Source organism: Cuculus canorus, chromosome 11, assembly GCF_017976375.1.
Source record: "Cuculus canorus isolate bCucCan1 chromosome 11, bCucCan1.pri, whole genome shotgun sequence".
Taxonomy (NCBI): Eukaryota; Metazoa; Chordata; class Aves; order Cuculiformes; family Cuculidae; genus Cuculus; species Cuculus canorus.
This window is the reverse complement of record NC_071411.1, coordinates 20,768,320-20,794,847: the sequence shown is the minus strand read 5'-3', so window position 1 is coordinate 20,794,847 and position 26,528 is coordinate 20,768,320. Positions and strand designations below refer to the sequence as shown.

The following is a 26,528-nucleotide window of genomic DNA, read 5'->3' as shown; positions in this document are numbered from 1 at the left end:
AAAAATTGGCAGATGCTATTTTTTTTAAGCAATTTTGCCAGTAGTCCTTGGTTTAAATGTTGTAGTTAGTGTTCTGACCTGATGTCCCTCCATTGACCCCAATGACGTGCCTGATGAGCTGCGCTTCGGATGCTGAGCGTACTTTCTGCATTGCTTTTAGCCAGGTCTCATGGCACCCATTCAGCCTCATAGTAGCTGCTCTGAAAACATGTATTTTTAGACTATTCCCCTTAGAATTTTAAGTTGGATGATTACTAGGAACATTGCTAATGATTTTAGGCTCTGTAAGTGCACACTGATTAGGAGAGAGAAGGTGTAAATCAAACCAAGGTTCTCCCTACACTTGAACTACCTCTTTATTTTGTCACTGATCGCCAGTGTCCGTGCAAATCGTGTCTCCTGTGACTCGAGTGGTTCGATAGAGCAAGGGAAGGCGAGACGGGAGGCGTGTTGAGGGTTGCGCAGCAGAGCGGTTTGCCATCCTGGAGTATACGCTGAGAGGGCCTTTACTGCTGTTACAACATCTGGGCTGCAGATTATCCAGCTGCAGACAGCTCCCACAGCCATGGAAATCAAAGCGCTCCGTGTAGCTTGTCCTCTCGCCTGCCGAGGAGTTAGTGCAGAGAGAAGAATGCTCTTAGCATGACTCTCATTATTTCTAGAAACATTTAGCCCTAAGTGAGAACACCCAAAGGAAAAAAAAAAAAAGCTCTGTGTTTGGCTTTGTTTTGTGTGTGTTTTATCTTTTCTCCCTGGGGACCCATTTTTCTCTTTTCTCCCAGAGTGGGTGCTTTGATTGGCACGCATTGTATCCTGCCCCTGAAAACCAGCTCAAACGTAAATTCAACTCATAGTATATTTAAGCCTTGGTTTCAAATATGGGCACAGGGATTCCTTTTATTGCTGCAGAAAGGGAGTATAAACTTTGCGGGATGTTGAAAGCCTGTCTGGCTTCGCAGAGGGGGCCCTGCGACTCGCCGGAGCTGTGCGCCAGCGTCCCTGGAACCAGGCAGGAGCCATTACCTCATCCTCTGCCGCCAGCTCCGCCTGCCATGAACCATTCCGCAGTCTCCCTCCTGCTGCTGCGTGCCGGGAATTAGTAACGGGTTTGCTCTGCCAGCACCTGGGTGCGTGCTCACGATGCAGTCCGTTGTTAGAGAGTGACCCTGGGACTGGGGGAGCAGCTCCTAGGTGAGCATCTGGGACAACTCTAGATGCCAGGATTTTAATTCCCCCTCTCTCTGCCCCCTTCATCGCAAGTGATCACATTTTGAAGGTGAAAAATGTGACCAGCTGCCTTTGCAGACATAGCGAGGACGGTTTGAACGGGGACTTGGAAAGGCTGCGTAGGAACCCTTGGAAGAAGAGTTTGGGACAAGAGGAAGGGGCACCGGCTCTTTCCTCTTGTTTACCAATTTCTCTGTCTACTGACTTGGGATTTGGTGGGTCTGTAAATGAAACATCTGGAGATTTTTAAACAGCATTTCTGCGTTGCAAATTTAAAAGGAGGTGTCCTTTTAAAAGTAAACGTGACGGCCAGTGCTTCCCATTCGCAGCCAGTAGAGGTGCAGAAGTTGAAGCTGAAATGCTTCTGTTCTGTGTAACTGGAGTGAGGATGTGGAAGGAGAATTTAGGGCAGGGACACCAGAAAATGTTAAGATGGGGACTGTTCTGAGGTTTCAAGGACATAGTCATCTCAATGTCTCATTCCTGGCTGCAGTTGCGTAAACACAAAAGCAGTACTCAGCCCTCACAAACAGTACTGAGAGAGCCAGCAGGTTTACATGTATCTTGTCTCAAAGCAGAATATATTTTGCTCTGCTGGCAGCTACAAACCCTTCCCTTCTACTTAAGAGATGCAGAGGGGTCAAAGGTGGTGAGAAAATCCTCATAGGGTGTTTGGGTCCATTTATTTAACTGAAATATTTCCCTCTTTCTTGCAAGGAAGGAAGGAGCAAGGGGAAAAAAAAAAAGAAAAAAAAGTAGACTGTCCACTGCCAAGAGAAGGAATAGTGAGGAGCTACAGACTTTGCGGTGGCACAATGACTCAGGGTTGGGTTTACCAGCCAGGACATGTCCAGCCAGTGCATCACAGCCGCTCGGGGTGTGCCTTGGGAGTCTCTTGGCTGTGCCAGCTGCTTTGTTCCTCAACGCTGACGCTTCTACTGCAGAAACATCGTATTTCTGAAATGGCTTTAATCTCTGTTTTTCCTCCTTTATTAGAATAACTCAGACTTTCTGCTGGGACCCTTCAGCTGCCTTTTATTCACTTCTAATGGTTTTGTAGTCAGCTGCGATTCAAGTGAGTTTTCAAACAGGCCTTGAACACTCAGTAGCAGTAAAGTAGTTTAATGTATGATTTTCTAGCACTGTGCTAGGAAGTGGTGACACAAAGAAACAAATTGATCAGGCAGAAAGTAAAGGTAGAACTGTTCAGGTCAGTTGCCCAATTTTATGAAGAGACTTTCCTCTCTCTGTTTTCTCTCCCACCAAACAGAGCTGGGTACTGAGGTCAGTTCCTCCTCAGTTAGAATCATAGAATCATTGAATGGTTTGAGTTGGAAGGGCCCATCCAATTCCAGCCCCCTGCCATGGGGATCTCCCACTGGATCACTCTGGATTGCTCAAAATTCTTTTGCCAGTGACATGCGAATAAATTAACTTTCACTGAACGGAGATTGCTGCAGGTGGTGTGATGTAATTGCAGGTAAGCTGTGCCCTTCACATCTGTGGTGGGAGTGTTTTGGGTTGGTCTTGAATGAACCTGAGGAGATGTAGCACATGATAATGTAGTGAGAAGTTATCCCCTGTGGGTGAAACTGAGGGCTCCTGCCCAAAGAACTCTCTCCCGGAGACACAGAAGCTGTGAGACGTGCTGTTTCTTGGCTTGTGTTCCTGATCCAGGGACTCTTTTCTCCTAACTGCCAGAAGATGTAGTTTCCCCATAGTTCCTTCACTTCATTGCACAGTTGTTGCATGAGAAAGACACAGCCCAGGCTTCCCAGTCAGCTCCTCTGGCTTCTTCCTTTCTGTCCCCTTCTTGCCTTGCTGTGCAGCTGGATGAACTCTGACCTGTGGTTTGGGCAGTATTTTAAGATTGCTGTGTTTTGTCTTCTTTCCCAGAAGGTTTAAAATAGACATAGTGATGCTCTGAGCTTCACTGCAACATGGTAGGCTGTGCAGTGCAAGTGAAGGAAGGAGCACAACCAACGAAACAAACCGTATCTGTCTGCCAGGCTGAGGAGAGTGTTCAGACAGATGGTATTGCCAACCTGGCTATGGAAAAATACTTATCTACTTAATTATTCTAAGTTTTAGATTATTGCTTTTATAAAAGCCATCCCTGGATTTTAATGTTAAACTAATGCTTAGTTTTGTGACAACTGTGCGTATTTCCAGCGTAGGATCTCTAGTGTCAAAGGCACGGAAGGTTACTTTATTTTAACCGAGGGTTGGCATCACAGCTGCATTGAATTTTCCACCCCCAGTATGAAATGGCTTCTCTGGCAGCAGCACATTTCTGTTTGCAGTGTGACTGCCTCCATGTAGTTCTGGCTTGCTTCTTTTCTAGATTGTCACAGCCTGGGATCCTCGCAGTGTAGCACGTGTGTCCCGAGGCACAGCTGGGAAGCCAAAAAGCATGGATGCATCTTCAGATATAGGGATGGTCTTTCTAGATGCTTCACCAAGCATCTTGTTTTCAGCCAGGCCAGCTTTCTCCCGTGTCTCAGGCAGTGAGGACAGTGTGGTTGTGATCATTGTGTGAGTAACCCCTTAGCTTATCTCAAAAGATGCTTTTGGCATTGCTGGGTCTTGGAAATCTCAGCTTGGGCAAGCTGCTTTCTGTGCTCATTTTTTATTCATGCTTCCATTTTACAGCTCTATTATTGTCTGAGCATAGAGATGTGATATGGGTTTGGGTGCTGGTAGGCGTTCCATGTTTAGCAAGTTAAAAATAGGGGAGGCTTTCTACGCTTTTGTACTGCGTTTTTTTTGGCTGTTTCTTTCCCAGGTAGCCTTTCTGCTCTGTTCTCTCCTCCTGCTGGCCAGCGCGGACACAGGCGGTTTATCCACCCGGTGCCTTGGTCAGCCGACTGACGACCAACGGTGCAGCTATGGGGCAACCTGACTGGATTTAAACAAATAAATGAAACAAAACCAAAACAAACCACCACAAAAAACCAAAGCCAACTACAAATGCACTTTTTCCTCTAGTTCAATTTGTCAGAACTCCTAAACCAGCAAGAGGGCTGAGAGCAGAGAGCAGTACCGGGGTGGCACTGCCACCAAGGTGCTTGCTGAACACCAGGTTTCACGTGCTTTAGCAGTACAAGTGGCTGTGCCAATAACAGTAAAGGCCACATTTGGGCTGATCTCTTTCTTACCATCTAGAATCTGTCTGAAAGTTTTTCCTCTACCATAAATTCACTTTTCAAATTCACTGGTGTTTTTGGAAAATCCATGTTTCCTACAGTTTGGGAGATAACATTTCAAATATCCAGGTAATTCAAAGCCATATATCCAAGTACCACTAACCTTTGGAATCTCTCCTACCCCATACTCCAAGGGAGAGCTCTTTCTTAGGAGAGCCTCATACATCATTTACGTCAGCAAAACTCCAAACATGCTCCCCTTTTGGTGACTCTTCCAGATTCAACCTGCGTAGCTGTTAAAGGGAAAAAACACCTCCTCCTCAGCTTCGCAAGCTGTAAACCCAACAAACCACTGCTCGAGGAGAACTACACAGATCTCAGCAAGTTATACGAACTTCCACTGAATTTAGATGTTCAGCACTGCATGTAGAACTTGCAAAGCAGATACACCATCGCCTTCTACACCTGGGAACGAGAGGCGCAACAGAGGAGACAGCAGTGATGGGCAGGGATGTGCTCATGCCTTGGCTTTTGAGAGAATGGGTCTTTAGGGAGGGGGTTGGGTGTTTTGCTCTTTGTTTTTCTGTTATCTGTGTGTATTTTTGTTGCACTCTACATTTCTGCAGTTTGCTTCAAAAAATTGCTAGAAGATCCAACCTGTCTTCAGAAACACACACAGACAACAAGTTCCATCAGTTCCATATCCTGCTTATGTTGGGGATTCCAGAAGTGGGCATAGCACTCCGGGTGGGGTCTCAAGGGAATGAAGTAGAGAGGGAGAATCACCTCCCTTGACCTGCTCTTAAAATATACCAATTTGAGTAGTTATTTTGAAGTTTGCATTACTTTCTCCATCAGTATTTTCCCCCTAAAGTTGCTTTAAACCATGACAAAGGGTCTTGTTATTAATCAGTTTCTGGCAAATTCCGTAGTCCTTTATGCAGTATCTGAGAATCTCATGCAAATAAGGGTTTGCACATATTTTTGTGCAAGTTGATTTTTTTTCCTTCCTTTCAGTAAATTCCTTTCATTTGTTTTGGTTGGAGCTTTTTGAGATAGAAGACATTTTTAAGCTTCATTTCGGAAGCAATCCTGTGAAAAGTGCTTTAAATATGTATCTCATCAGTTCTGTAAAGCGCTAGCTTTAGAGGGTGTATTTTGATATTAGGTAATGTATTCAGATCTGAAAATAAATGCTCTGCTTATGCAGCTTCCCCGGTTGCTATTTATAGACCCCTCATCTTCCCTGCTGCTGGTAGGTGTAATTAACCAGCCATCACTGGGAATTTTCCTAATCACAAAAGACTTAGTTGTAAGTATAGAACGGTCCACACTCAGTTCTGAGTAGGCAGAAAGGAGGAGAAGTTATATCAAATGTCCTGTCATGTGTTCAGTCCTGGACCCCTTCATGTGCCTCTCCCTTCTGCATCCAGTCACACAGTTGAAGAAAATGAGGCTTCAGTTTGTTGGGAATGACAGACCAGGATTAGCATTGGTGAGTGGAATGGGAAGCTAGGGAGATACCCATTGGATAAGGTACACAATGCCCACATTTAGCCACAGAAACTGGTGTTATTTAGAATTTATTTATAGTGTACATTCACGTGTAACAGTTAGCCTTCAGAGTTCTTGTATTTGTTTCGGTAATAGGAAAACTGAAAATGCTAGAGGCTGCCTTGCTCCATGAGCAATTCCCTGACACAGTGGTACCAACTGCCCCTGGGCTCTTTGTCCCCTCCACCATCCTTCACAAGATGCTCTGTTGTAGACACTGATTACTTGGGGTGAGGTCCCAACAGACCACCTGAAGCTATAGGTTCTGTCATTAAGAGCAATTACCCTGCTGATGCTTGTGCTAAGAAATCCTTTTTCCCCAACCTTCAAAGCAAGATCAAAGTAACATTAGGAAAGATACAGTCCTTATATCCATAGGCAGTACGAATTCTCTAGAAAACTCTTTAATTCTTGAGCTCTATTGCTTTAGCAGGAGCTCTGGCGGCTGAGTCTGGGTGCCCAGCTCTTGGCTGGGGCCAGCCCACGCCTGAGGTCAGGTGTACTCTCTAGGTTTGCAGTTGTTTTCCTAGAACAGAACAACAGAGCTAACAGTTTTTGGAGCAGATTTCAAAATAACATGACGCAATTGTACTGATCTCTAGTTGGCGGATTCAGTGGGTAGGGATGTCAGTTAGAAAGTTTCTTTGCCATGGCGATGACACTCACAGGTTTGGTTTGGAGGTTTCTGCCACTGCTTCCACAGTGTGATAAACAGGGAAAGAGCAGTCTTTGTTCTTGCAGCTCAAAGCTGTCAGGTTCTGGTTTTGTGTTATTACAGTTCAGTTTACATTGCTTCCATGGTACAACTTGAGTAACAAATCGGAGTATTTTATCAAATAATCCTGCAAAACTTCCTGGTGCTCCACCTCAGCACAAGAAAAGCATCAATGGGTAACGAGCTTTGGCTTCCAGTGTATTGTGAAATAGTTTAACATCCGTTTGGAGGCTTACCTGGCCTGAAGTGCACGTGAATAAAAGGTGGTCTTTGGGTGAGTTGTGCTTTATGATAGTGTTCTTCATCTTCTATTTTGACAGTTGCTGAAGAAGAACTCTTCTGGGTTTGTATCACTCCAGATTTTATGGACAGATGTAGCTCTGTAACAATTGGGGTGGAGGGAACTACTCCTGGTTTTGTTGGATGCTGTGAATTTAAGTTCAGAAAGGTTAAGAATTCTGAAATACAACTCAAAAGCACATGACATAGCAGTTACATTGCTTACAAGAAAAAGGGTACTTTTTAAATATGAAGGAGATTCCTTTTATAAGTTTGTATTTAGAAGATGACCTTATGTGTAATCTTATTTCAGATGAAAAGAGCCCCAAAGCCTGATGCAAGAAATTGAGATTTGAGAGCTCCCTTTTGATTAAATCAAATACATTCCTCTGATCTGTCTAACTCTTAATAGGATATTAAGTGTACAATAGTGCAATGTAAAGGAGAGCTGAATAGTGATGTCTTTAGTAATCTTATTTGCAATTAAAAACCCTGAGGAAGGGATACAGTTGTATGATCAACCTTGTCTAAAAATAGTAAGATCACCTTGTCTTTTGCATCGATTTTGCTTGCCATCAAGGCAACATCTCTTGGGCCATCCAGCACATTGCAAATCACTCACTCTTACAGGTGGACATTATGTTATAATTCCTTACAAAATAAAAGTGATAATGGAGTTACTGGTTCTGTAAAGATATCACGTTAATGGCTTTTAAAGGAATTAAGGTTGTCTGTTGTGCTGGAAGATGCAGTGCACAGTATGTGCTGTGAGGGGAATTTTTCATCGCTTTACAATGGAAGCAACATTTGCCTCCATGAGCAATAGATCTTCTTGTTCTATCCCCAGCCCTCCTCCCCAGCACACACTTCTTAATATGCTCTAGTGACTGGCTTCAGCCTGCTTTGCTTTGAGAGCTGAAAAATGTTTGCAGCTACATCAGGAGGCAATGCATAAAGAGATGTAAAATACTGCAGCTGCTGCGAAGGTACCTGGCTGAGGAGGGGAATCTGGAGCAACAGATGACTTAAAGGGCAAGAAAATCAAACCTCAGTGAGATGGGAGCTCTACTATTTTTAATTGCTTCTTTCTGCATGAATGGCTGGGGTTTTCTCCTTTTTTTTTGTATTCTCAGCTTGCAACTTACTGTTCTGTTCAAGAAGTTTAGTGTTTGGCAGCAGGGGGTGGGTGCCAGGGGTGTTCCTTGTTTCCCGTTGTTCGCCAGCACTTTTCAGCTGAGGCTCTGAAGGAACAGCTCTCCAACAGCAGTAGCCTTTCTGGATGGTGTCGGGCTTGTCTGCTGCCTTGACAAGTGTTTTGACTTTGATGCCTGAAGCTGCTTGCATATAAAGCTTCTCTTTGGAAGGAATACGAAGCAGGGGAATGTGTGACAACACGCAAGGATGTGTTTCCAAGCTGGAAAGCTGTTAACAGTGAACAGTATGTTCTGCAGGCTGATTGCATTTACCCTGGAACTCCGCTGGCCCGTACTAGCAGTACATTTGTCAAAAGTGGTTGGTCAAATTGGTGTAAAATTCTGATTCACTTTTCAGGTCCAATGGAAGAAATTTTATAGTTTTTTATAGTTTTGCCTTCTCTTTTCTCCTCAGGAAACCCGAAAAAGGAGTCCAGTACCTAATTGAGCGAGGCTTTGTGCCAGACACGCCAGTTGGCGTTGCCCACTTTCTACTGCAAAGGAAAGGTCTCAGCAGGCAGATGATTGGGGAGTTCCTGGGCAACCGACAGAAACAGTTCAACCGGGATGTCTTGGAGTGAGTATTGGAGTCGGGGGGGAGGAAGAGGAGGGAGGCATGTTTTAATGTTCAGGTAAGATGTTTCATCAAGCCAGAGGTGGTAAATGGTCTCTGATGCTGTCTGCTTATCTCTGGACCTTGTTCTGAAGGAGGAGGAAACCACACTGTGAGGGTGAAAAAAGAAGATGTGCACATGAACAAATGTTTATTTCTTTGCTTTCCAGCTAAGTTACCCATTCTGTTATGGATCCAGTAAGATACATACACGGATTTATGTTTGTGTAGCCATGTACATTCACTCTAAATTTGTGTTTTGATTTCATGGGCATTAGAGTATGTTATTTCAAACTCTTATCCCTTCCTTTGGCTCTCTAATAATTTACTGAATGAAACAAAATAGTATTATATGCAACATAAGGCTTCGTCAGTAATAGAACATGAAAATAATTGTTACAGCCAAATGGTTGAGATGTTAGATAAACAGGGATCTCAGCGTGCAGGGGCATATGCTGACGAGGTCTATACAGACTGTTCTTTTCCAGAAGAGTAGATAAACAAAAACTGGCTTAAAGAACAAAGAAATTCAAAGCAGAAAATTAGACTTTTAGCAGCTCGGTCACAAATTTCTAAACCTTATACACAGAGCAGACCAGAAAAGAAGTCGCTCTATTCTAAGAGGGTGTTAATTTGAAACATATTTTTGGGGAACTTTTTCATTTCTGCATCTACTATACTGACTTGTAAACATGAACACGTCTTAGACAGTTTTATTCAAGGAATTATATAAAGAATTTAGTTAATTGTTTAAGAGAACTGTTGAGAAAGAAAGCAAAAAATCCCACATCTTGCCCATGAAGGAAGACTCAGAAAAATTCTGAGCCCACGTTTTTCTTAGAATATAACAAAAGCTGTATAGAAATTGGCCTTGGTCTTTCCTCAGGGCTGAGTGTCAATACAAATATCGATGCTGTAATGTTGATACATCACACAAATTTAGGTATCCTGATACAAGTCTACCAACACCTATTTGCTTTGCATATTTCTCTCACTGACTTCACATGGCAAAGAATGTCAGGCACGTTCTCTGCGCTTATCGTGACCTTATTCTTATGCTGTTGGAACTCAGGAATCTCAAAGTGGAACTTGAACACTATTGATCCAGCTAACAGCATGTGCGTATGCCCTAGATCTTCTCTTAAAGGCCAGCTCTTTCTTTCTTGCGCATTGTTATAGTACAGTCCCCAGCAGAAAGCAGCGGAAGAGCCTGTGTACGGGCAGCAGCCTCACAATGCAGCCTGAGTCATTAGTAGCTCCTTCAGTGATCATCTGGACCTTGCGATGATGACTCAGGCGAAGGTGAAGGCTTTCCAAAGAATGTGTGTTCTACAGCTTTTTAAATGAGAACAGCACAGGGCCGGGACGAGGTGGTTTATAATATTAGATGTAGTATTTTGTGACCTTGCACAAAGGGTTTGCCCTCCCTCTCTCAAACGGGCCAGCAGAACAGGGGTGAATACAAGCATCTCTGGTGAGGTGAGCTGTTAAGAGTAAGGTCAAAATCACCTACCTACAGCCCCACAACAGGCCTTTTATTGAAGTTAATCAATGCCTAAATAAGTGGCTTCAGCTGTGCTGTGGAGTGAGGCACACCTGTAAGTGGTGAAGTTCACTTGTTAATGTGCTGAAACTTGCCTGCAAGCAGGAACAAAGTATTTTTTCTTAAGAAGAGACAGCAGAATAACATTCCATCTTAAATAGCATATTTACAGTTTGGAGGTAGATTTTGTTGAACAGGTAATAACTCCAGGTTGTTAGATAGAAAAGAGATTTTAACAAATGATCATTTTGCTGTTTTACAATCTAATATCAAGTGACCTGCTTTGATCAAGATTCCCAGGTCCTCTAAATTAGGGTGTTTTAGCTATTTAAACTGTTCTTTCCACTAGACCTTAGAAAATATTCAAGAGTAATCAAAATTTTTGACCAAGAGCTGCTTTCGGGGCCTGCTGTAGCTGCTCCCTGGTTGTAGCTCATGTGTAAAGGCATTGTTTGGGTGGCGTGGGGTGGTGTAGCTGGCACTGATCATGTTGCCCTGGCCAGCATGTGAGGCACATCAGTCACGCTTCCTGAAGCACTGCTGCTCTGCAGGGAGCCTCAGCTTTCTCTCTCTGCCTGACCAAGGAGTGCTTGATGCAGTACAGGTGTGGCTGAGGATCTGACCTGGCCTGACTTTGCTTTAGAAAACAGAGGGACAGTCACTCAAAAAGCGAATAAAATAGAACCACTATAAAGGGCACTGTTAAAAGTGAGAGGGAGAGCATGGTGTTTTGTGGCTCTGTATGGGACTCCATCGCTTCAGTCTGTTACACTGCCCAGTTACGGGCGAGAGCGCAGGCGAGTGCTGCAGCAGAGAACCAAGGCAGCAGTCCCTGCCCTGCGCCTGCAGCTGATGTGCTCCACTCTCCCTGCCTCGATCTGCAGAGGCGGTGAGCAGGGCAGGGTTCCTGGGACGCAGTTCCGGCTCTCTGCCAGCCTGGAAGCGGTGAAGCTGCTTCTCGCCTTTACCTGCCTGGGATGTATAACTGTAGTAGTGAAGGTGGGGTTGTTCAGCACAGGCGTATCCACACATGTACTCAAGGTCTTCTGCAGCAGCTGAGGCCCATTTAACCATCTCTTTATCATTGTGATCATGATATTGTTATCAAGGATTATCACTTCGTTAATTGCAAGTGTGTCTGATCTTACTTCCTTCCATGTTCTTGTTTGCTAAAACGACTTTCTCCCTCTGTTGCCATTACACAGACACTAGGAAAATCTTGTTTGCTATTTTTAAGTTTTTGCAGAAAAGCCCTGGTTCCAGCTGGGAACATGGACCGTGGCGCTGTATCTGCTGTCTCCAGGGTTCACATAAAGGGTTGTTTAAGACCCCTCCCCATCTTGTTGGCCCACATGTTTCTGGAGGTCCTTAATTACTCTAATTACTTCATTTTGACTCCAGCTTGTCTGTACATGTGTTTTGCCCCTTTGATGGAGAAAAGATCTTCTGAAAGTGCTGCAGAACTTGCAATAGGTGGGAAGACTGTGAACATTATTGCAGACCTGATAATAGGTTTTAGGTGTGGATTGGAAAGGGCGTGAGAAATGCCAAGCCTGTTGGTTTGTTTTCTTGCGCTTCTGCACAAAGGGAGAATATTCAAGGGAATAAGTTGCTTTGATATTAGTCTATGTTACTGAAAGAAGGATGTGAGCTACTCTCATTTGTTATTGGATAGCTTTACATTTAAGAAAAGTCTTTTAAAGCTGGCTTGTGCTTTCTTTCAGTGGTTTCTTCATTATAGTTCTGGTAGTTGCAGTGATTCACATCTGGTTATTTAAAAGCTAAAAGCTAAGTTTAAAGAAAGGGAATTTATGAGCTTCTGATTTAAAAGCAGTCTTTAAACAAAGTATTAGAACAACATAGTTCACATGGTTGATTGTAGTAAACTGGTTCCTTGTTTATTTATTGTCAGCTCTGTGTTTTCAGAGCAAGAAAGTAATTATTTCTCCATAACTGTTAACTGAAAGCCACGACAAATGACGGGGAGATGAGGATTACAGTGATGGGAAGAGAGTAACCAAACAAGAGTAGTGTTTTTTCTCCGAATTTAAGACACAGGGCCATTTGGTACAGATTATTGTGTTTGCTGCAGGCGGTTTTAGATATTATATTTTGAGCAGTATAAACTATTCATTATTATTGTAGACATCGTAATAATTGATTGGGCTGGAAGTACAAAATGGATGATCACTGTTGGCAATGCTGTTTCACTTACACTGGGCAGACATTCATCATTCCAGCAGCTCTTCATTAAAACCAGAGCCTGCTTACACGTACACATCCTCATTGATCCATTATCTGCAGTCCTTCCTGCAAGTAACTTGCAAAATTACTGCAGTTGCTGCTGAATGATTCTAAAAACTCCCTGAATCCCTGCAAGGAGTGGAAAATTGAAAGGGGTTTTTGGTCTTGAAATCTTACGTTTGGTACTGTATTATTAGAAATGAAGACCCAATGGTGATATGTTTTTATCCTAGCTGTGTGGTGGATGAGATGGACTTCTCGACAATGGAACTGGATGAAGCGCTCAGGAAATTTCAGGCTCATATCCGTGTGCAAGGAGAAGCCCAGAAAGTAGAGCGGCTCATTGAAGCTTTTAGGTACGATGCTGAAATAGATTGCTTGGTCACCAGAAACCTGCTGTTGTCTGAGGATCAAACTGGAGAACTGGGAAGCTGCGAACAGCCCAATTACATCCCTGCCTATTTGCAGTGTCCTTGTGAGCTGCATATGGTTTCAGATACAGCAGTCGTTTGTGGTGGATCTGCAAAGTATGAAATGAGAAGTTTTATTTGCAGGTGCTGCTCATCTGTGTTGTTGGTGTTAATGTAGCGAGGTTTCTCAAATGAAATTTCTTTCTGTCGACAGTTGAAAAGAGATTCAAGGATTTTTGAATGTCTCTGACAATGTATTTGGATATAATAGTTTATATCAGTGGGATTATTAGACCGTTTACATTCTGGAGAGTATATGATCTCCACCTTTCATTAAGCATTTCAGCAATGGGGGAATAAAGAGCATCAACTTACTCATGCTAATGGCAGTGTGCTTTGTCCAGGGCAGGAGGAGATGTAAATCATTGTGTTGCAGCAGTAAGCTACAATTGATGCCGTACTTTTACCTGGCATCAAGGGGTGTTACTGCCTGGAAGAGAGTGAAATACTGAAGTTATTGAAGCTCAGAATCTTTGCTAAGAAATGAAATTACAGTGGAAGTAGAAAACAAAAGGCTTGGGATTGGCTTATGAAAATATGTGGGTGGAAAGCTAAATATGTGTATGGAACATGAATAATGGCTTTCTCAGACTCTGGAATGTAGCAGTTGGCTTATTTGGTGGAGTTAGAATAGTAATTCATAGCTCTGAGCACTTCCCCTCTTTGCTTTTTTACAGCCAGCGATACTGTATCTGCAATCCAGGTGTTGTGAGACAGTTCAGAAATCCTGATACCATCTTCATTCTAGCCTTTGCCATCATACTGTTAAACACAGACATGTACAGCCCCAATGTGAAACCAGAACGCAAAATGAAGCTGGAAGATTTTATCAAGAACCTAAGAGGTAAGGAAACTCTGTGCCTTAAGGGTTGTGATCGCTTTTCTCTGCACCTGCCTTCGGAGGAACACCGGGTGTCTTCTAGGGTAAGGGCAAAACACAGGACATGGGATTTTGGTTTCACCCCATGTAAAATTGCTCTCCTTATTGGCTTTATTTATTTCTGGAATAGTGAAAACAGAATTAAGCATAGAGTATTTTGTCGTTTTTATCTTGCTTTTCTTGAGCAGTTATATTGTCAGCGTCTTTTATTCCCATATATACAAGGGAACAGAAATCACTATGCCATGATAAGAACTTTTGGAAATAAACTGAAGGTTTACATTCTCAGAGGGGAAAAAAAAATCCCAACTCCAAAACATTCCTGAAAGGTACACAGTAGCTAGCACAGAAGTGTCATTTCTGTTTCTTCATTGGTCTCTTTTCTGGTCAAGAAACTACTTGCCAGGCATTGGCACTCATAAGCCTGCAACTAGATTGCCAAAAAAATCCAGATATTGTTTCAAATCTGTCTCTCAGATCTTCCTATCCAAGTTCTTCTTGGTGACAAAGGACAGGTTGTTAGGAAGCAGCAGCTGAGGCATCACCCAGCTCTGCATCTGCCGTCACGGGAAGCAGTCACGGCAGAGCTGGAAAGGACGATGGGGGGTCATTCCCCCTGCTGTTCCCGGGCACTCAAGGAAGAATCGAGCAGACAGCATTTACTTTTTATCAGAGAAGATTGCTCCAATGTTGGAGAAATAAAAGAATCCTAAGTCCACATCCCTTTTTGTCCTTTATCATAGTTTGTGCCCATGTGGAAAAAGCAGCTTTAACTCTCGTTCCATTGCTTTGTGTTTGGGCAAAGGCCAGGAAAATCGCCTGCACGGCCACTGCAACCCTCTCCTCCTCCTTCTCCCTGGCTTCTGAGCACAGGATTAGCACTACTTAGTGCACAGCCTCTCTGCTTTCGGCAGCCACAGAAGCCGCAGCGTGGCAGCAGAATAGCCCCCTGTTGTAGGCACCAGCGAGCATTGATTTGTGGTGTTTAACAGCTATTTTCCCAGTCTAAGTGGCAGAGGGGCAGAATCAAGTGGCTTAAATATGTAAAAATATATTGGTGCGTCTCAAATGTGTGGCAGTTTGTATTCCTGAGTGCATGCGGCGCTTTCATTTTAGTGCTAGTAAAAACAGAATATTTGTGGGTTTCTGGAATTTCAAATGTTGAAAATAAAAGTCCTTTGGGGTGATTTTATTCCCATAGATTTATACAAGGCAGCAATGAACAATCCGTGCCCAGCAGATGTTTCAGCTTAGCAAAACTGAAGTTAGTTTTGAGATTTTATTGTAAAGTCCACAAAGATTTCAAAAGGCCTGATATTCACCTCTTAGCGTAGTGCTGCAGTTATATTTATTGTATTAAATACAGTGCATTCTCGCTGAGCTCCAGCCCGAGTGCCAGCAAGTACTTATTATTGTAGGTATTTTTGGAACAGGCTGCCTTGCCTGTGAGTTTAGATGGCTGGATCACAAAGGGTGGTCTGTGGAAGACTTGCTGGTGGGGAACAGAACAGAGGCAGGTTTGCTTCTTTCTGCCTGCAAAGAAGCTGTGCTTTATCACAGCATTTTTTTATGTCAGCAGTTGTTCTGCTGGGTGACAAAATATTCTATTTTGGTGTCTGAATGGGAGATAAGAGTTTATTGGTTTAAAACCTGTTTAAAAAAGCTGTGCATCTCCTTGGCCCCAGGAAATCCAACTTTAAGTCACTTATTGAAGTTGGATTCCATCCAATTCAGGATCGAGCATTCAAGACACTGTAGCGTTTGTTGGAATACCATCATTGCAATGATAACCACGCAGTGCTGAACACTAACACTGTAACTAGGCTGTTTTCTTGATTTGGTTTTCCAGAGTGAGTTAATTGATTTTGAAATCATATGAGAAACATTGGTAAAATTAATTTTACTGGATATTCCTAAGGTTCTCTTGTAGAAAAGTATTTTATGGACAGTGTTGAGTAATACTGGGACAAGGGCAAAATGAAGTGGTTGTTCCTTCTGGTGGTGTACTCCCAGGCAGAGGTCAGGTACAGATTTTAGTGTCTAAAGGGTTATCAAACTCATTTGACCTTTGATATTGGACAGAGGATATGTACAAGGAAAAGAAAAAATAACAATTTGCGTAGAAAATTTTTTTTTTGGCTCAGTTTTAGAGTTTTAAACCAAAAAAACAAACCCGTGTCTTTTCCATTGATGTCCTGGGGGCAGTGAGCTTTCAGACAGAAATCAGTGTTCAAGTCATGAGCAAAGTACCTTCTGCTGCTCCGGTAAGGTAGGCGCCGGAACAACAGAGCACTTGTGAGCTGGCAGAGCAAAACACACCAGCATAAACAAGTACATAAGCAGTCCTAGGCAACTTTGGCATTGCTGTTAGCAGAGGAACCAACAACTGCCTCTGTTTTTATCCTCTCCTTGCTGAGAAGCCTCCCTTGCTGAGCTATAAGTGTTTGTCACATCATTCGGAGTCAGGCTGATGCCAGAAACCGTTGGCTTCTGCAGGTGTGGATGACGGTGAGGATATCCCACGAGAAATGCTGATTGGGATTTATGAGCGAATCCGCAAACGGGAGCTGAAGACGAATGAGGATCACGTATCCCAAGTCCAGAAGGTTGAAAAACTCATAGTAGGAAAGAAACCGGTACGTTCACTTTACACTGCCTGTCAGTTCCTAAGGACATGTAGGGCCGTGCACCGTATAGAACAATACAGAACTGCATTGCTTAGAATTGGCTGATTAATGTCAAAAGGCAGAAAGTGTTAAAATGCTGATTTGCTCTAAGGTTGGCTTCAATTTTTGAGTATTCGCAGTGCAGAGGAATTTTGTCTGGTATACATAAATGATGATGTTATGAGTCTTTAACTCTTTCCTCTGTGTAAAGCTTGACAATTCTGAAATTACACTGAAATACCTGCATTTTAGGTTGTTCTCATGTTGGCTTCAAAAGAATCGAACTGTTTTGTTAAAGCAATGTAAAGAATCGTATTTCAACATCTACACTGTCAGCTGTGATTCCATAGTTTACAAGAGCAATAGAGAACTTCTGTTCAGATCAGCATCTGTCTTGGCTTCACAGCTGGTGTTTGTAAGGGGGGATGGTGTCAGTTTGTCTCCGAACTTACCCAGAGAGCAGGTCCCAGGGATTCTAATGCTGGCTTTGAGCATCCAAAGATCCTTTTTGCTTTCGGCTGAGAAAAGTCCTGAAATACTTCACTATATAAATTTATCTACCAAGAGTCTGTTGGAAATGTAGAGAGAAAAGGAAGGCCATGGTGCTTTTCCCTTTGTTTTGGGAGCTGAGTGAACACAGAGGTGTTGAGACCAATGTGTAATACTGACAAAGGTATCTGATGTGGAGAGGGACAGCCTTCCTCACTTCAAGTCCTGAAAACCTTTGTGTTAGTAGTAGTCACAAAGGCAGCCCAGAACAAAGCCAAGGAAAGATTGGATGCTTTTGAAGTTCTGCATCAGCTTTTTTGTCAGCTCCAGGGAACCTCATTGCAGCAGGGACCGATGGGTTGGGGAAGTTTTTGTTAAGAAAAAAGAGCATGGATCTCAAGATTCTGATTCTCCCTGTTCCTTTTAAAGAGCTTTGAATTGTAATCTCTTCTCAGACAAGGCTCAGCGTGGGGAGGAGGGGAAGGAAATGAGGTATCACCCTCCTCCCCCAGAAAAAAATCTACTTTACTTTCTCTTTCCTGGTAAGGAAATGTTTGGGAGGTCTCTTAGGAGAAGCAGAGGAGAGAGAAGGCAAAATTTCCTTGTACATATATTTGAGGAGAAGGGAAATAAATATGCTAAAGTCCGTATTTGACGGGCATTTATGCTTTCATATGACACTTACTTTCCATACAGGTTTGGGGGTTCAGGATTATATACAGACTTCTGTGAGAGAGGGGTCCCTATGGTTCTGTTTTTATCCAGGCATGTGGCAGTTCAAGCCCTAAAACTAATCCTGACCTTGTACATTAAATGGGATTAAGAAAACAATGCTCTCAGTGGAGTCCTAGGCTCAAGGTTTCTTCTGTTTAGACTTTATAACTGTGTGAAAGAGAATTTAGGAAACAGCCAACAGTTTTTATTGATAGAAATATTTGTTTTTACTTTATAGGCGTTTAGTCATAGTAAGACCGTGACGTATTTACTTGCTATGATACAGTACTGTGTTTCTCTGAAGTTTAATGAACTTGTATGTCTTTCTACTGTAGATTGGATCTCTGCATCACGGACTTGGTTGTGTAGGTATTTCTCTCATACTCCTTCAAAACTTAGAGTCATTTTAACTTGGCAGATTTTCTTCTACTGGCAATAATGCATTCTGTCACCTTTTAACTGTTTAAATAATTGCCCTTCTTTCAAGCAAAATTTTCCTGTTATTGTAGTAATAACGCCTCAAAGATTTTCTTCAAAATATAAATTTCCCAGAGACTGCTTAATTAATTGCCAAAGGGTTTTTAGGCCTATCTTTAATACCCTTTTTCTGTGTTTCACGTGCTGTTATCGCTGTAGAAATTAGAGAGTCAGTAAAGAATAAACAAACAAGCATCATCCCGGTTGCACCTCACCTTTCCCTGGGCCCCAGCGTGTTTATTCTTTCTGGTCCATTGGAGTATTGAATGATACTTTGAAAGATGTTGCCAGTTGATTTAGCAGCTCTCTCCTGAAAGGTAAACGAACATAGAAAATATTGATTCCAGGCTTAAGTTATAGGCATATTCAATAATAACCCTGGAACTGTTCTTCTAATGCAGCGTTAACTTCAGTTTCCCAATAACATTATCACTGGTGGCTTTGAACACATGTAGAACCCCTTTGTAGCAGAGGAGTGCTCGCAGGGCTCTGGAATCCAATTACCCGTCCAAGTTTGATCCGGTTGATTTTTTATTTTTCTCAATCATAACTGCATTGTGCATTCACACCTTCACTCAGGGCAATCCAGAGAAGGAACTTGAAACTTCCATTTGTTTTCTCAGTCTTCTTTTTCTTTCTTTGTCTGTGTAAGCGATTAGAGTCATGCAAAGGCAGCTTCACATTTCGAAGTGAAATACTCATCGTTGTTTCAAGGGTGCGGGTCTCACAGTACCACCGGACTGTAAAAGCAAATGGAAAGATGTGACCTTTATAGAACTTGGAGGAAAGGAATCCTACCAGATCACTTGTTGTCATGAGGTGTCCATAGTTCAGTTCCAATACCAGAGCAACTTGTAGTTGTTTGCAAGTTCACAAGCTCAGTTACTTCCCTGGAGCTTTGATGTCTCGCTGTGGCAAATCTCAGACTGCCGCGTGCTGGGGAAACCAAGTCTGGAGGTAGGAGAGAATGAGGGGGTGCAACATATTTTCCTGCCTCTTCTTACTGAGAGCCTGTAAGCTGTTCAGTTACCAGAGTGCCCTGAGAATAGAGACCAGGGGTTTCTCCAGCATTCTTCACCACACTGGCTCCTTTAGAACACGGACGATGTTTTCCTAAATACCTTCTCCTTGCAAGTTGCTAATGCCATAGAGAAATTAAATGCTATTAGCAATCTGTTATTAGTGTAGTTACAGTTTGGAGAAAAACCGGAATCTCACCAAATGACCAACCAGGAACAAGGGCAGACAGTGAATCCTAAATGCTTTTTCCCCTCTTCCCCACCACCCACTCCTGTAGAGGAAGAAGCAGCGTTAACGGTCTTTACTGTTTTTATTTGTCCAGTAAGTCTTAGAATTCCCATGCAGAATTAGGAATTCTAAAGTAGGAGATAAATAAAAAATGTCTATTACCAAAGAAAATTCTTTGCTTCAGATTTTTAAAGTTTAAAGGATTGTTTAAAGTTTAAAGGATACTGTTGACAAGATATCATTGTTTGCATTGAAAAGAAAGAAAGGCTCACTAGATAGCTTCAGCAGACATTGCGAATAAGAAAATGGAAAACTATTCTTGGGTTTCTTGCTGGCATGAGAAAATAAGTCAGACTGAAAATGCATTCACTTTTTCCTGATGTCACCATATCCTCGATCCTGAGGAATGAACAAATTGAGTTAACTGATAAATGTAATCTACAGCATCTGTGTATTCAGCTGACAAAAGTGAAAGCTGCTTTGCATCCTTTCTGCTAATAAAGATACGTGAAAATGCTCAGGACAGCAGACATCCTTAGCTTTGAACTCCCACTTGCTTAGTCTTAAGTTCTTTTAAGGTTTTCTTGTTCCACAAAGTAAAACTCTCTCCCCAGTAAAACTTGCATTGGGATCCATAGACAGGAATGCAAGCTGTTAGAGAACATATAGATAAGAACTTCGATGAAGTTTGAATGCTCGTGGCATATTTTATCTTTCTGTTGTTGGTCCTTTGATGAAAAAGTTTAATTGACTTTAGAGGTAAAAATATTTGAAGTATCGGAAACAGATTCAGTGTGAAAGATGCTCTTTCTTGGCTAAATATTGCTATATTAACTATGAACTATGAAATATTGCTTTATTAATATGCTATATTAACCGTGAACTTCTGTGTTATTGCAGGTCCTCTCTCTGCCCCACCGGAGGCTTGTGTGCTACTGTAGACTGTTTGAAGTTCCAGATCCAAATAAACCTCAGAAGCTGGGATTGCACCAGCGAGAAATATTTTTATTTAACGATCTTCTTGTGGTAGGTACTTCCATGTAGATGGATTTCTAGCACGGTGTCAGAAATGCCTGTCTCCATGAAATCAGTGGCTTTTAAGTACATGAGCTTTACTAAAAATTAAGATCTATTACCTGTTACTCCAAAAACCTCGGGATTGCTAAGATTTAAATTTTCTTAATTTTCTTTGTTATCTACAATTTACTTTTAAACTGAAGCCTTTTATTGATTACCACACACTACTGTAAGGAACTGCTTTGGAGCAATAGATTTTCCTATAAAGAATAGACATTACCTCCAGTTTACCCATTTCCCTAATGGATAAACAGAGACATTCCTTATTCTGCAAATAATGAATTCAAGTTACTCATGGAAAAAGAGAACTGCATACCACTTTGTATTCCCCAGATGTTCCATGAACCAGGCATGTTTATTCATTGAAATAGCAACAGGATACGTCAAAATACATTTTACAGATGACTTTATTTTTCAGTGCAGATTTAATTTGACCCAGTCTTTTGAAAAGCAGCCGTACACAACTAGGAACGGCTTGGAATTACGTGGTTGATTTACTTTTAAAAATATGTGTTGCCCTGTATTTGGCTGTTACCTGAGAACTATAAACTACATATTTTGTGTTTTGGTATGAAAAAGGCATTCTTTAGATGCATGATTGTATTGTGTGCGGTTTTTACATCCCTTCAGACCTTATAACCAGGAAGGAAACAAAAATAGGAATTAATCCTTTCGATTGTGAATGTAACCTCCTAGTTGTAAGTGTGAACTGGGGTGTAAAATAACAGAACCTCATCATCTTCACGTTGCAAATTTTCTGTTCTATTTTATTACTTAAAAGTCAGTAGTTTTGTCAGACTGATTTGAGAGTAATGTAGGCTGAATTTGTCAGTTCTAGTCAAATGCCATGTTGAGAATTAAAATTAGAAAGGACTAGTCAAAATAAATCTCTTGGTTCTAAAGAGTGGTTGCATTCACACTGTAGGAGAACCCCAAACTTGGATAAGTAGTAGTCACTAACCACGTTACTTCTACTAGCAAGCAGTGCAGGTTTCCCTAGACTCCAGGCTTTTCTTGAGACAGGAGCTGTATGGATCACAGCGGGCACCGCTGGATGCGATGGCACAAAGCAGTGTTGGCAGGGGCACAGAAGTCGAGCAGGCTTGGGAGGTCACGCAGCACGTAAGGATAAGGACTAAGAACTCACTTTGTGTGGAGAGGCCTGTAGGCGTCGTTAGGCTGTGAAGGGAAGGGTGACAGCCACTAAGATTTTTGGAAAGGAATATTTAAACACGTTTACATTTTTGCTAGCACGTCCAGCGCACAATATGCACGTTTGGGTTTTTTTTCTGGAATTTCAAGAAGTTGAGTTCTGGAGAATAGAGAACATGAAGGCTTTGTGTCTGGATAAATTATTAGACCTTCTGGTTAAGAGATGCTCATGCCTCAAAGGTGGCTTTGTTTCTTCAGTAGCAAGAGATTAAGTACATCAGTTGCAATTAAGAAACAAAGGGAAAAATTAAAAGCTTAGTTAAAATTTAAATTTAAATTAAGATTTTCTGACACATCAGAGCTTTCTTTGTTTCCTTGGCATAAAATGCTTTCTTGTACGCTAGTTCTTAAGCAGGCTAATTTTCCACAAACACATATGGTCGAAGGGAGATTTAATTTTGTTTATTTGATAACTTTCAGGTAACCAAGATTTTTCAAAAGAAGAAGAACTCGGTCACATACAGTTTTCGACAGTCCTTCTCCCTCTACGGAATGCAAGTTCTTCTTTTTGAGAACCAGTGTAAGTCCTTCTGCTCTTCTTTGATTGACATTTTATTTCTATTTAAAACAAAATAAAAACTTGTGTGAGTGAAAGGGATGGGCAGGACTTGATTCTGAATTAAGGAATAAAATTGCTCTGAATTTAACTTAGACATGAAGTTTAAAACAAGGTGGTGTCAGCATAAGAAACCACAAGACTAATATTAGGGTTTTCTTTTCACCAGAAGCCAAATTTTGCCAAAGGGGATGTTTGCGAGTGCTTGTAAAGAACAGATGCTTGTATAGAAACAAATATGCTATATGCTATATCTGTTGCTGAGTCGGTGGTATGGCAGGCCAGAACTCAGTGTATGATATCAAAGACAGACTGTTGTAATGATACATGTTGTTCAAACCGCGATTTAATTTATTTCCCTGGTTTAAATCTACTATGTAATGTGTACTGATTCAAATAGAAGTTCAAAGCAGAGAGTCTGGGTTAAAATTCATATTTTCTGGCACCTTTAGCTCATGTCAGTTGTGATCTGCATCAATCCTATATTCTTGTTATCTCTAATGCTTGTCAAGCACAGTCTTAGCAGACAGCGGCCCAACAAAAAGCAAATGGTTCGCTGATGCTCCTGTCGATTGTCAGCCCAGCGACAGCAGCAGGACTGAGGTGGCAGAGCACAGCTGCACACAGGGAGCCAGTCTGTTTGACCTGACTTAATGGTTTGCAGACCAGACCTTGACCTTCATGATAAATGGAATACAGTTCAATGTGACATCCGGTTGTTTCTGTGCTTTTCTGTGGTGGAAAGCTCTTATTTCTCTTGTCCTTGAAAATGTGCTCCAGCGCTCATCTCAGTCAAAAGAAGTCATTCTTATGGAGTCAAAGCATTGGAAGATTTCAAAAGGGAACATTTTGTAGACCTTGTAGCTGCAATGTGGATTACTTATATGCAGATTACTTATATGCGTACGCATTCATTCTCTCTTTCGTCCTCACATTATATGATATAAAATTCATTTTTAGTGAGAAAGTCCAATTACTCGTCTCCTGGATTGCACTAAAAATAGAAGAATATATAATTCCTCTGATGTCGAGTTAAATAAATGGAGAAAAAAATTATACAAGCATGCTATGTAGAAACACTTTATTCAAGTAAACTTAAAAATACCTATAGCAGGACTGAGAGTAAAAGGTTGGGTTCCTCCCAGTGAACTGGAGGCATTTAAACTGAGACCCTTTGTAGACATAGGTGGGCTCCTACAGAGAATTCCCTACAGTGAATCAGGGAGCTGACTGTGCTGCTGCTGCTGGGGCCTGTCAGGTGGGATGCACTGTTTTCTAGTTGGGAAAGGGCAGTATCCTTCCTCTCTGGTTTGTAAAATCCATGTTCTTGGTTCCCCTGTCCCCAGCAAGCTCTGGGGTATTTGGCCAGAGCTGTCATGTCATTCAGTAAATCCGTGCGTGGCAGTGGTCAGAATCGGCTGGTTTCAAGAGAATAAATGTGGTGCCACTAAAGCAGAAGCACCAAAAATGTTGGTGTGGCTGCTGGTGAGGTGGAACAAAATGTTTGACGATGATGACAGAAGAATTGACTTCTAATTATAGAAGCCGGTTACGTTGAGGGATGGATGGGCTCCAAAACGAAGATAATGTCGTGTAGCTCTAGTAAATGAATCAGCCGCAAGTGAAGTGGGTTTTACATTTTCAGTCAAAATCACTGAAAATACAAGGGCACCCAGAGTGCTTTAGAGTGAGGGTATCTGAAAACGGTAAATACTTAGGTCAGTGTTTTCTGATGCTTCATCAATATTGTGTGGAGATTTATCTCAATAATAGAATATTTTTGTTTGTTTGTGTGGAGATGGGCTGTTCTTTGTTCTCACGTGAAGGCAGCCCAGGTGATTTAGGGGCTGCTGAGGTTCCTTGTTGGGTTTCATAAGCTGTTTTTCCCAAGTCGTGCACTCTCGAGAGCTGTTTGCTGCGTATCCAGTGTCAGTGTTCCAAACCGTACTATGTGCTGTTACACCCAGCTTGCTGAGGACCAGGCCCACTGCGCTCTTGGCCACGTGGCTGTGTTCTGAGGGAAAGCAGCTATGGACAACTTGAGGCGGCTGTCCTGTGTGACTGAAGGGAAGTGGTCAGGAGAAGCAGGCTGTATGTCGCTTCCATGCAAGACAGAACCATAGACAGACAGAATCATTAAGGTTGGAAAAGACATCCAAGACGTCGATGTCAGCCCCTGGCAGAAGCCTCATACTCTTGCTCCCTCCTTCCCCTCTGTACCTTCTGAAGCTTGCAGTAGTCGGCACCTTTTATCGCCTCAGGATGGTAAATGAACTTGCTTCACGTTTAGTTGTAAATCTCATTTGGAATTAAGGTATCCTGTTAGAAAGAATAGCATTTGCACTTGTTTCTCAGTATTTTGAGTCTGTTTGTTGTTAAAATCTGCCAACTTTGAGGTAGAGGCTACCTTGCATCATCTGCTGTTTTTTTGAGAGAATGAATATTTAGTACATGGGAGCACTTGAATTGCAGGTCGAATACTTATATATTTCAGAGCTTTAGCTAGCCCGTCAGGTGAGGCAGTTGAATAAAGAAAATATTGTCAATTAGAATGCAGATATTGAGGTTTTCTGACACCCCATTTCTACTGATCTGTGCTTCAAGCAAAGGCCGATTCTGTTTTCCACGGCAGAACCTGTATTCATTATAAGCTGTCATTCTGTAAATGAACCTTTTATATCATCCAGGAGATATTTTCAACCTGCTTTTAAGATTCACATTGTCACATGTGCAACTAGAAAAAGGGCAAAGACTGCTGAAAATCTGCCTTCTTACTGTGAAGATGTCCATAATACAGGCCAAAAGAGGAAAGAAAACCTCGTCATTTTTACTTTCTATATACGTGATTTCACAAATAATTTTAACTTCTCTTTTAGGAAAAAAAATGAAAGTAGGATGTCCAGGGGACACAACTTAGAATCACAGAATTGTTAACGTTGGAAAAGACCTCTAAGCTCATCCAGTCCAACTGACAGCCCAACCCCACTGTGCCTGCTAAACCCTGTCCCAAAGTGCCACGGCCACACATTTTTGGAACCCCTCTAGGGAAGGAGACTCCAGCACTGCCTTGGGCAGCCTCTGCCAGGGCTTCACCACTCTTTCAGTAAAGAACTTTTTCCCAATATATTTAGTCTAAACCTTCCCTGCCACAACTAGAGACTATTTCCTCTCATCCTCTCCCTTGTTAGTAGGGAGCAGAGCCCAGCACCCACCTCACCACAACCTCCTTTAAGGAGCTGCCGAGAGTGATGAGGTCTCCGCTCAGCCTCCTCTTCTCCAGGCTAAACAGCCCCAGGGCCCTCAGCCACTTCCAGAACTCCTGGGCTCCAGACCCTTCCCAAGTCCGTTCCCTTCTCTGGACATGCTCCAGCCTCTCAATGTCTTTCTTGTAGTGAGGGGTTCAAAACTGAACCCAGAAGTTGAGGTGTGGCCTCACCAGTGCCGTGCCAGCCTGTTTGTCTTCCAGCAGATGTTAAATGTGAGACAGTTTCTGGTACTTGACGTGTACTCAGCAAAACTTTGGTCACAATTCAGTGAGGTAGGTAGTAGGATCTGTGCCCTCAAATGAAAATCATCTCCTAAATTTTTGGAGTTCTTTTTCCAGGGACGTTTGTGTTCTGCTGTACCTTCAGGACAGGAGCTGCACAAAGCCTGGTTTTTAGTATTTATTTGCTGTCTTGACAGTTAAAGCAGTTGCTGTCTATCTTCGGGATTTTCATTCTAATTCTGTGCTGTTAGACTTATCTCTTTGACTTTGTTCCTACATGGTAACATTAGTAAAAAGCCTTCAATTGTATGGGGGGTTGTTTATGAGGGTTTTTCTTTTAGTAAAAAGAAAAGTAAATGAAATAATATCAGAGCTTAGTTTTTCTTGACTCTTTCTCCTAGATTATCCCAATGGTATTCGGCTCACATCAGCTGTTCCAGGAGCAGATATCAAAGTACTCATAAATTTCAATGCACCGAATCCTCAGGACAGGAAGAAGTTTACAGATGATTTGAGGGAGTCAATTGCAGAGGTTCAAGAAATGGAAAAGCACAGAATAGAGTGTAAGTACAAAGGTACATATAAAGGAGCACTTTCAAGTTAATCATAGAGTTGTAGAATGGTTTGAGTTGGAAGGGCCCTCAAAGCTCATCCAGTTCCACTCCCTGCTGTGGGCAGGGATACCTCCCACTGGATCAGGGGCTCCAAAGCCCCACCCAACCTGGCCCGGAACCCCTC

General features: G+C 42.2%; 1 protein-coding gene across 5 annotated transcripts in view; it reads left to right on the top strand.

Annotated features, from left to right (window-relative positions):
• The window catches only part of IQSEC1 (IQ motif and Sec7 domain ArfGEF 1), a 165,292-nt gene that overhangs the window by 124,843 nt on the left and 13,921 nt on the right, over positions 1-26,528 (top strand). For 3 of the 5 annotated variants that reach the window (XM_054076431.1, XM_054076429.1, XM_054076430.1), the window contains exons 4-11: positions 8,530-8,691; positions 12,748-12,870; positions 13,662-13,828; positions 16,361-16,500; positions 18,069-18,098; positions 20,359-20,484; positions 22,168-22,267; positions 26,192-26,365. In XM_054076431.1, the coding sequence (XP_053932406.1) occupies positions 8,530-8,691; positions 12,748-12,870; positions 13,662-13,828; positions 16,361-16,500; positions 18,069-18,098; positions 20,359-20,484; positions 22,168-22,267; positions 26,192-26,365 (1,022 nt within the window). The remainder of the gene's footprint in view (positions 1-8,529; positions 8,692-12,747; positions 12,871-13,661; positions 13,829-16,360; positions 16,501-18,068; positions 18,099-20,358; positions 20,485-22,167; positions 22,268-26,191; positions 26,366-26,528) is intronic. The other 2 variants (XM_054076432.1, XM_009566981.2) reach the window with 1 other exon arrangement.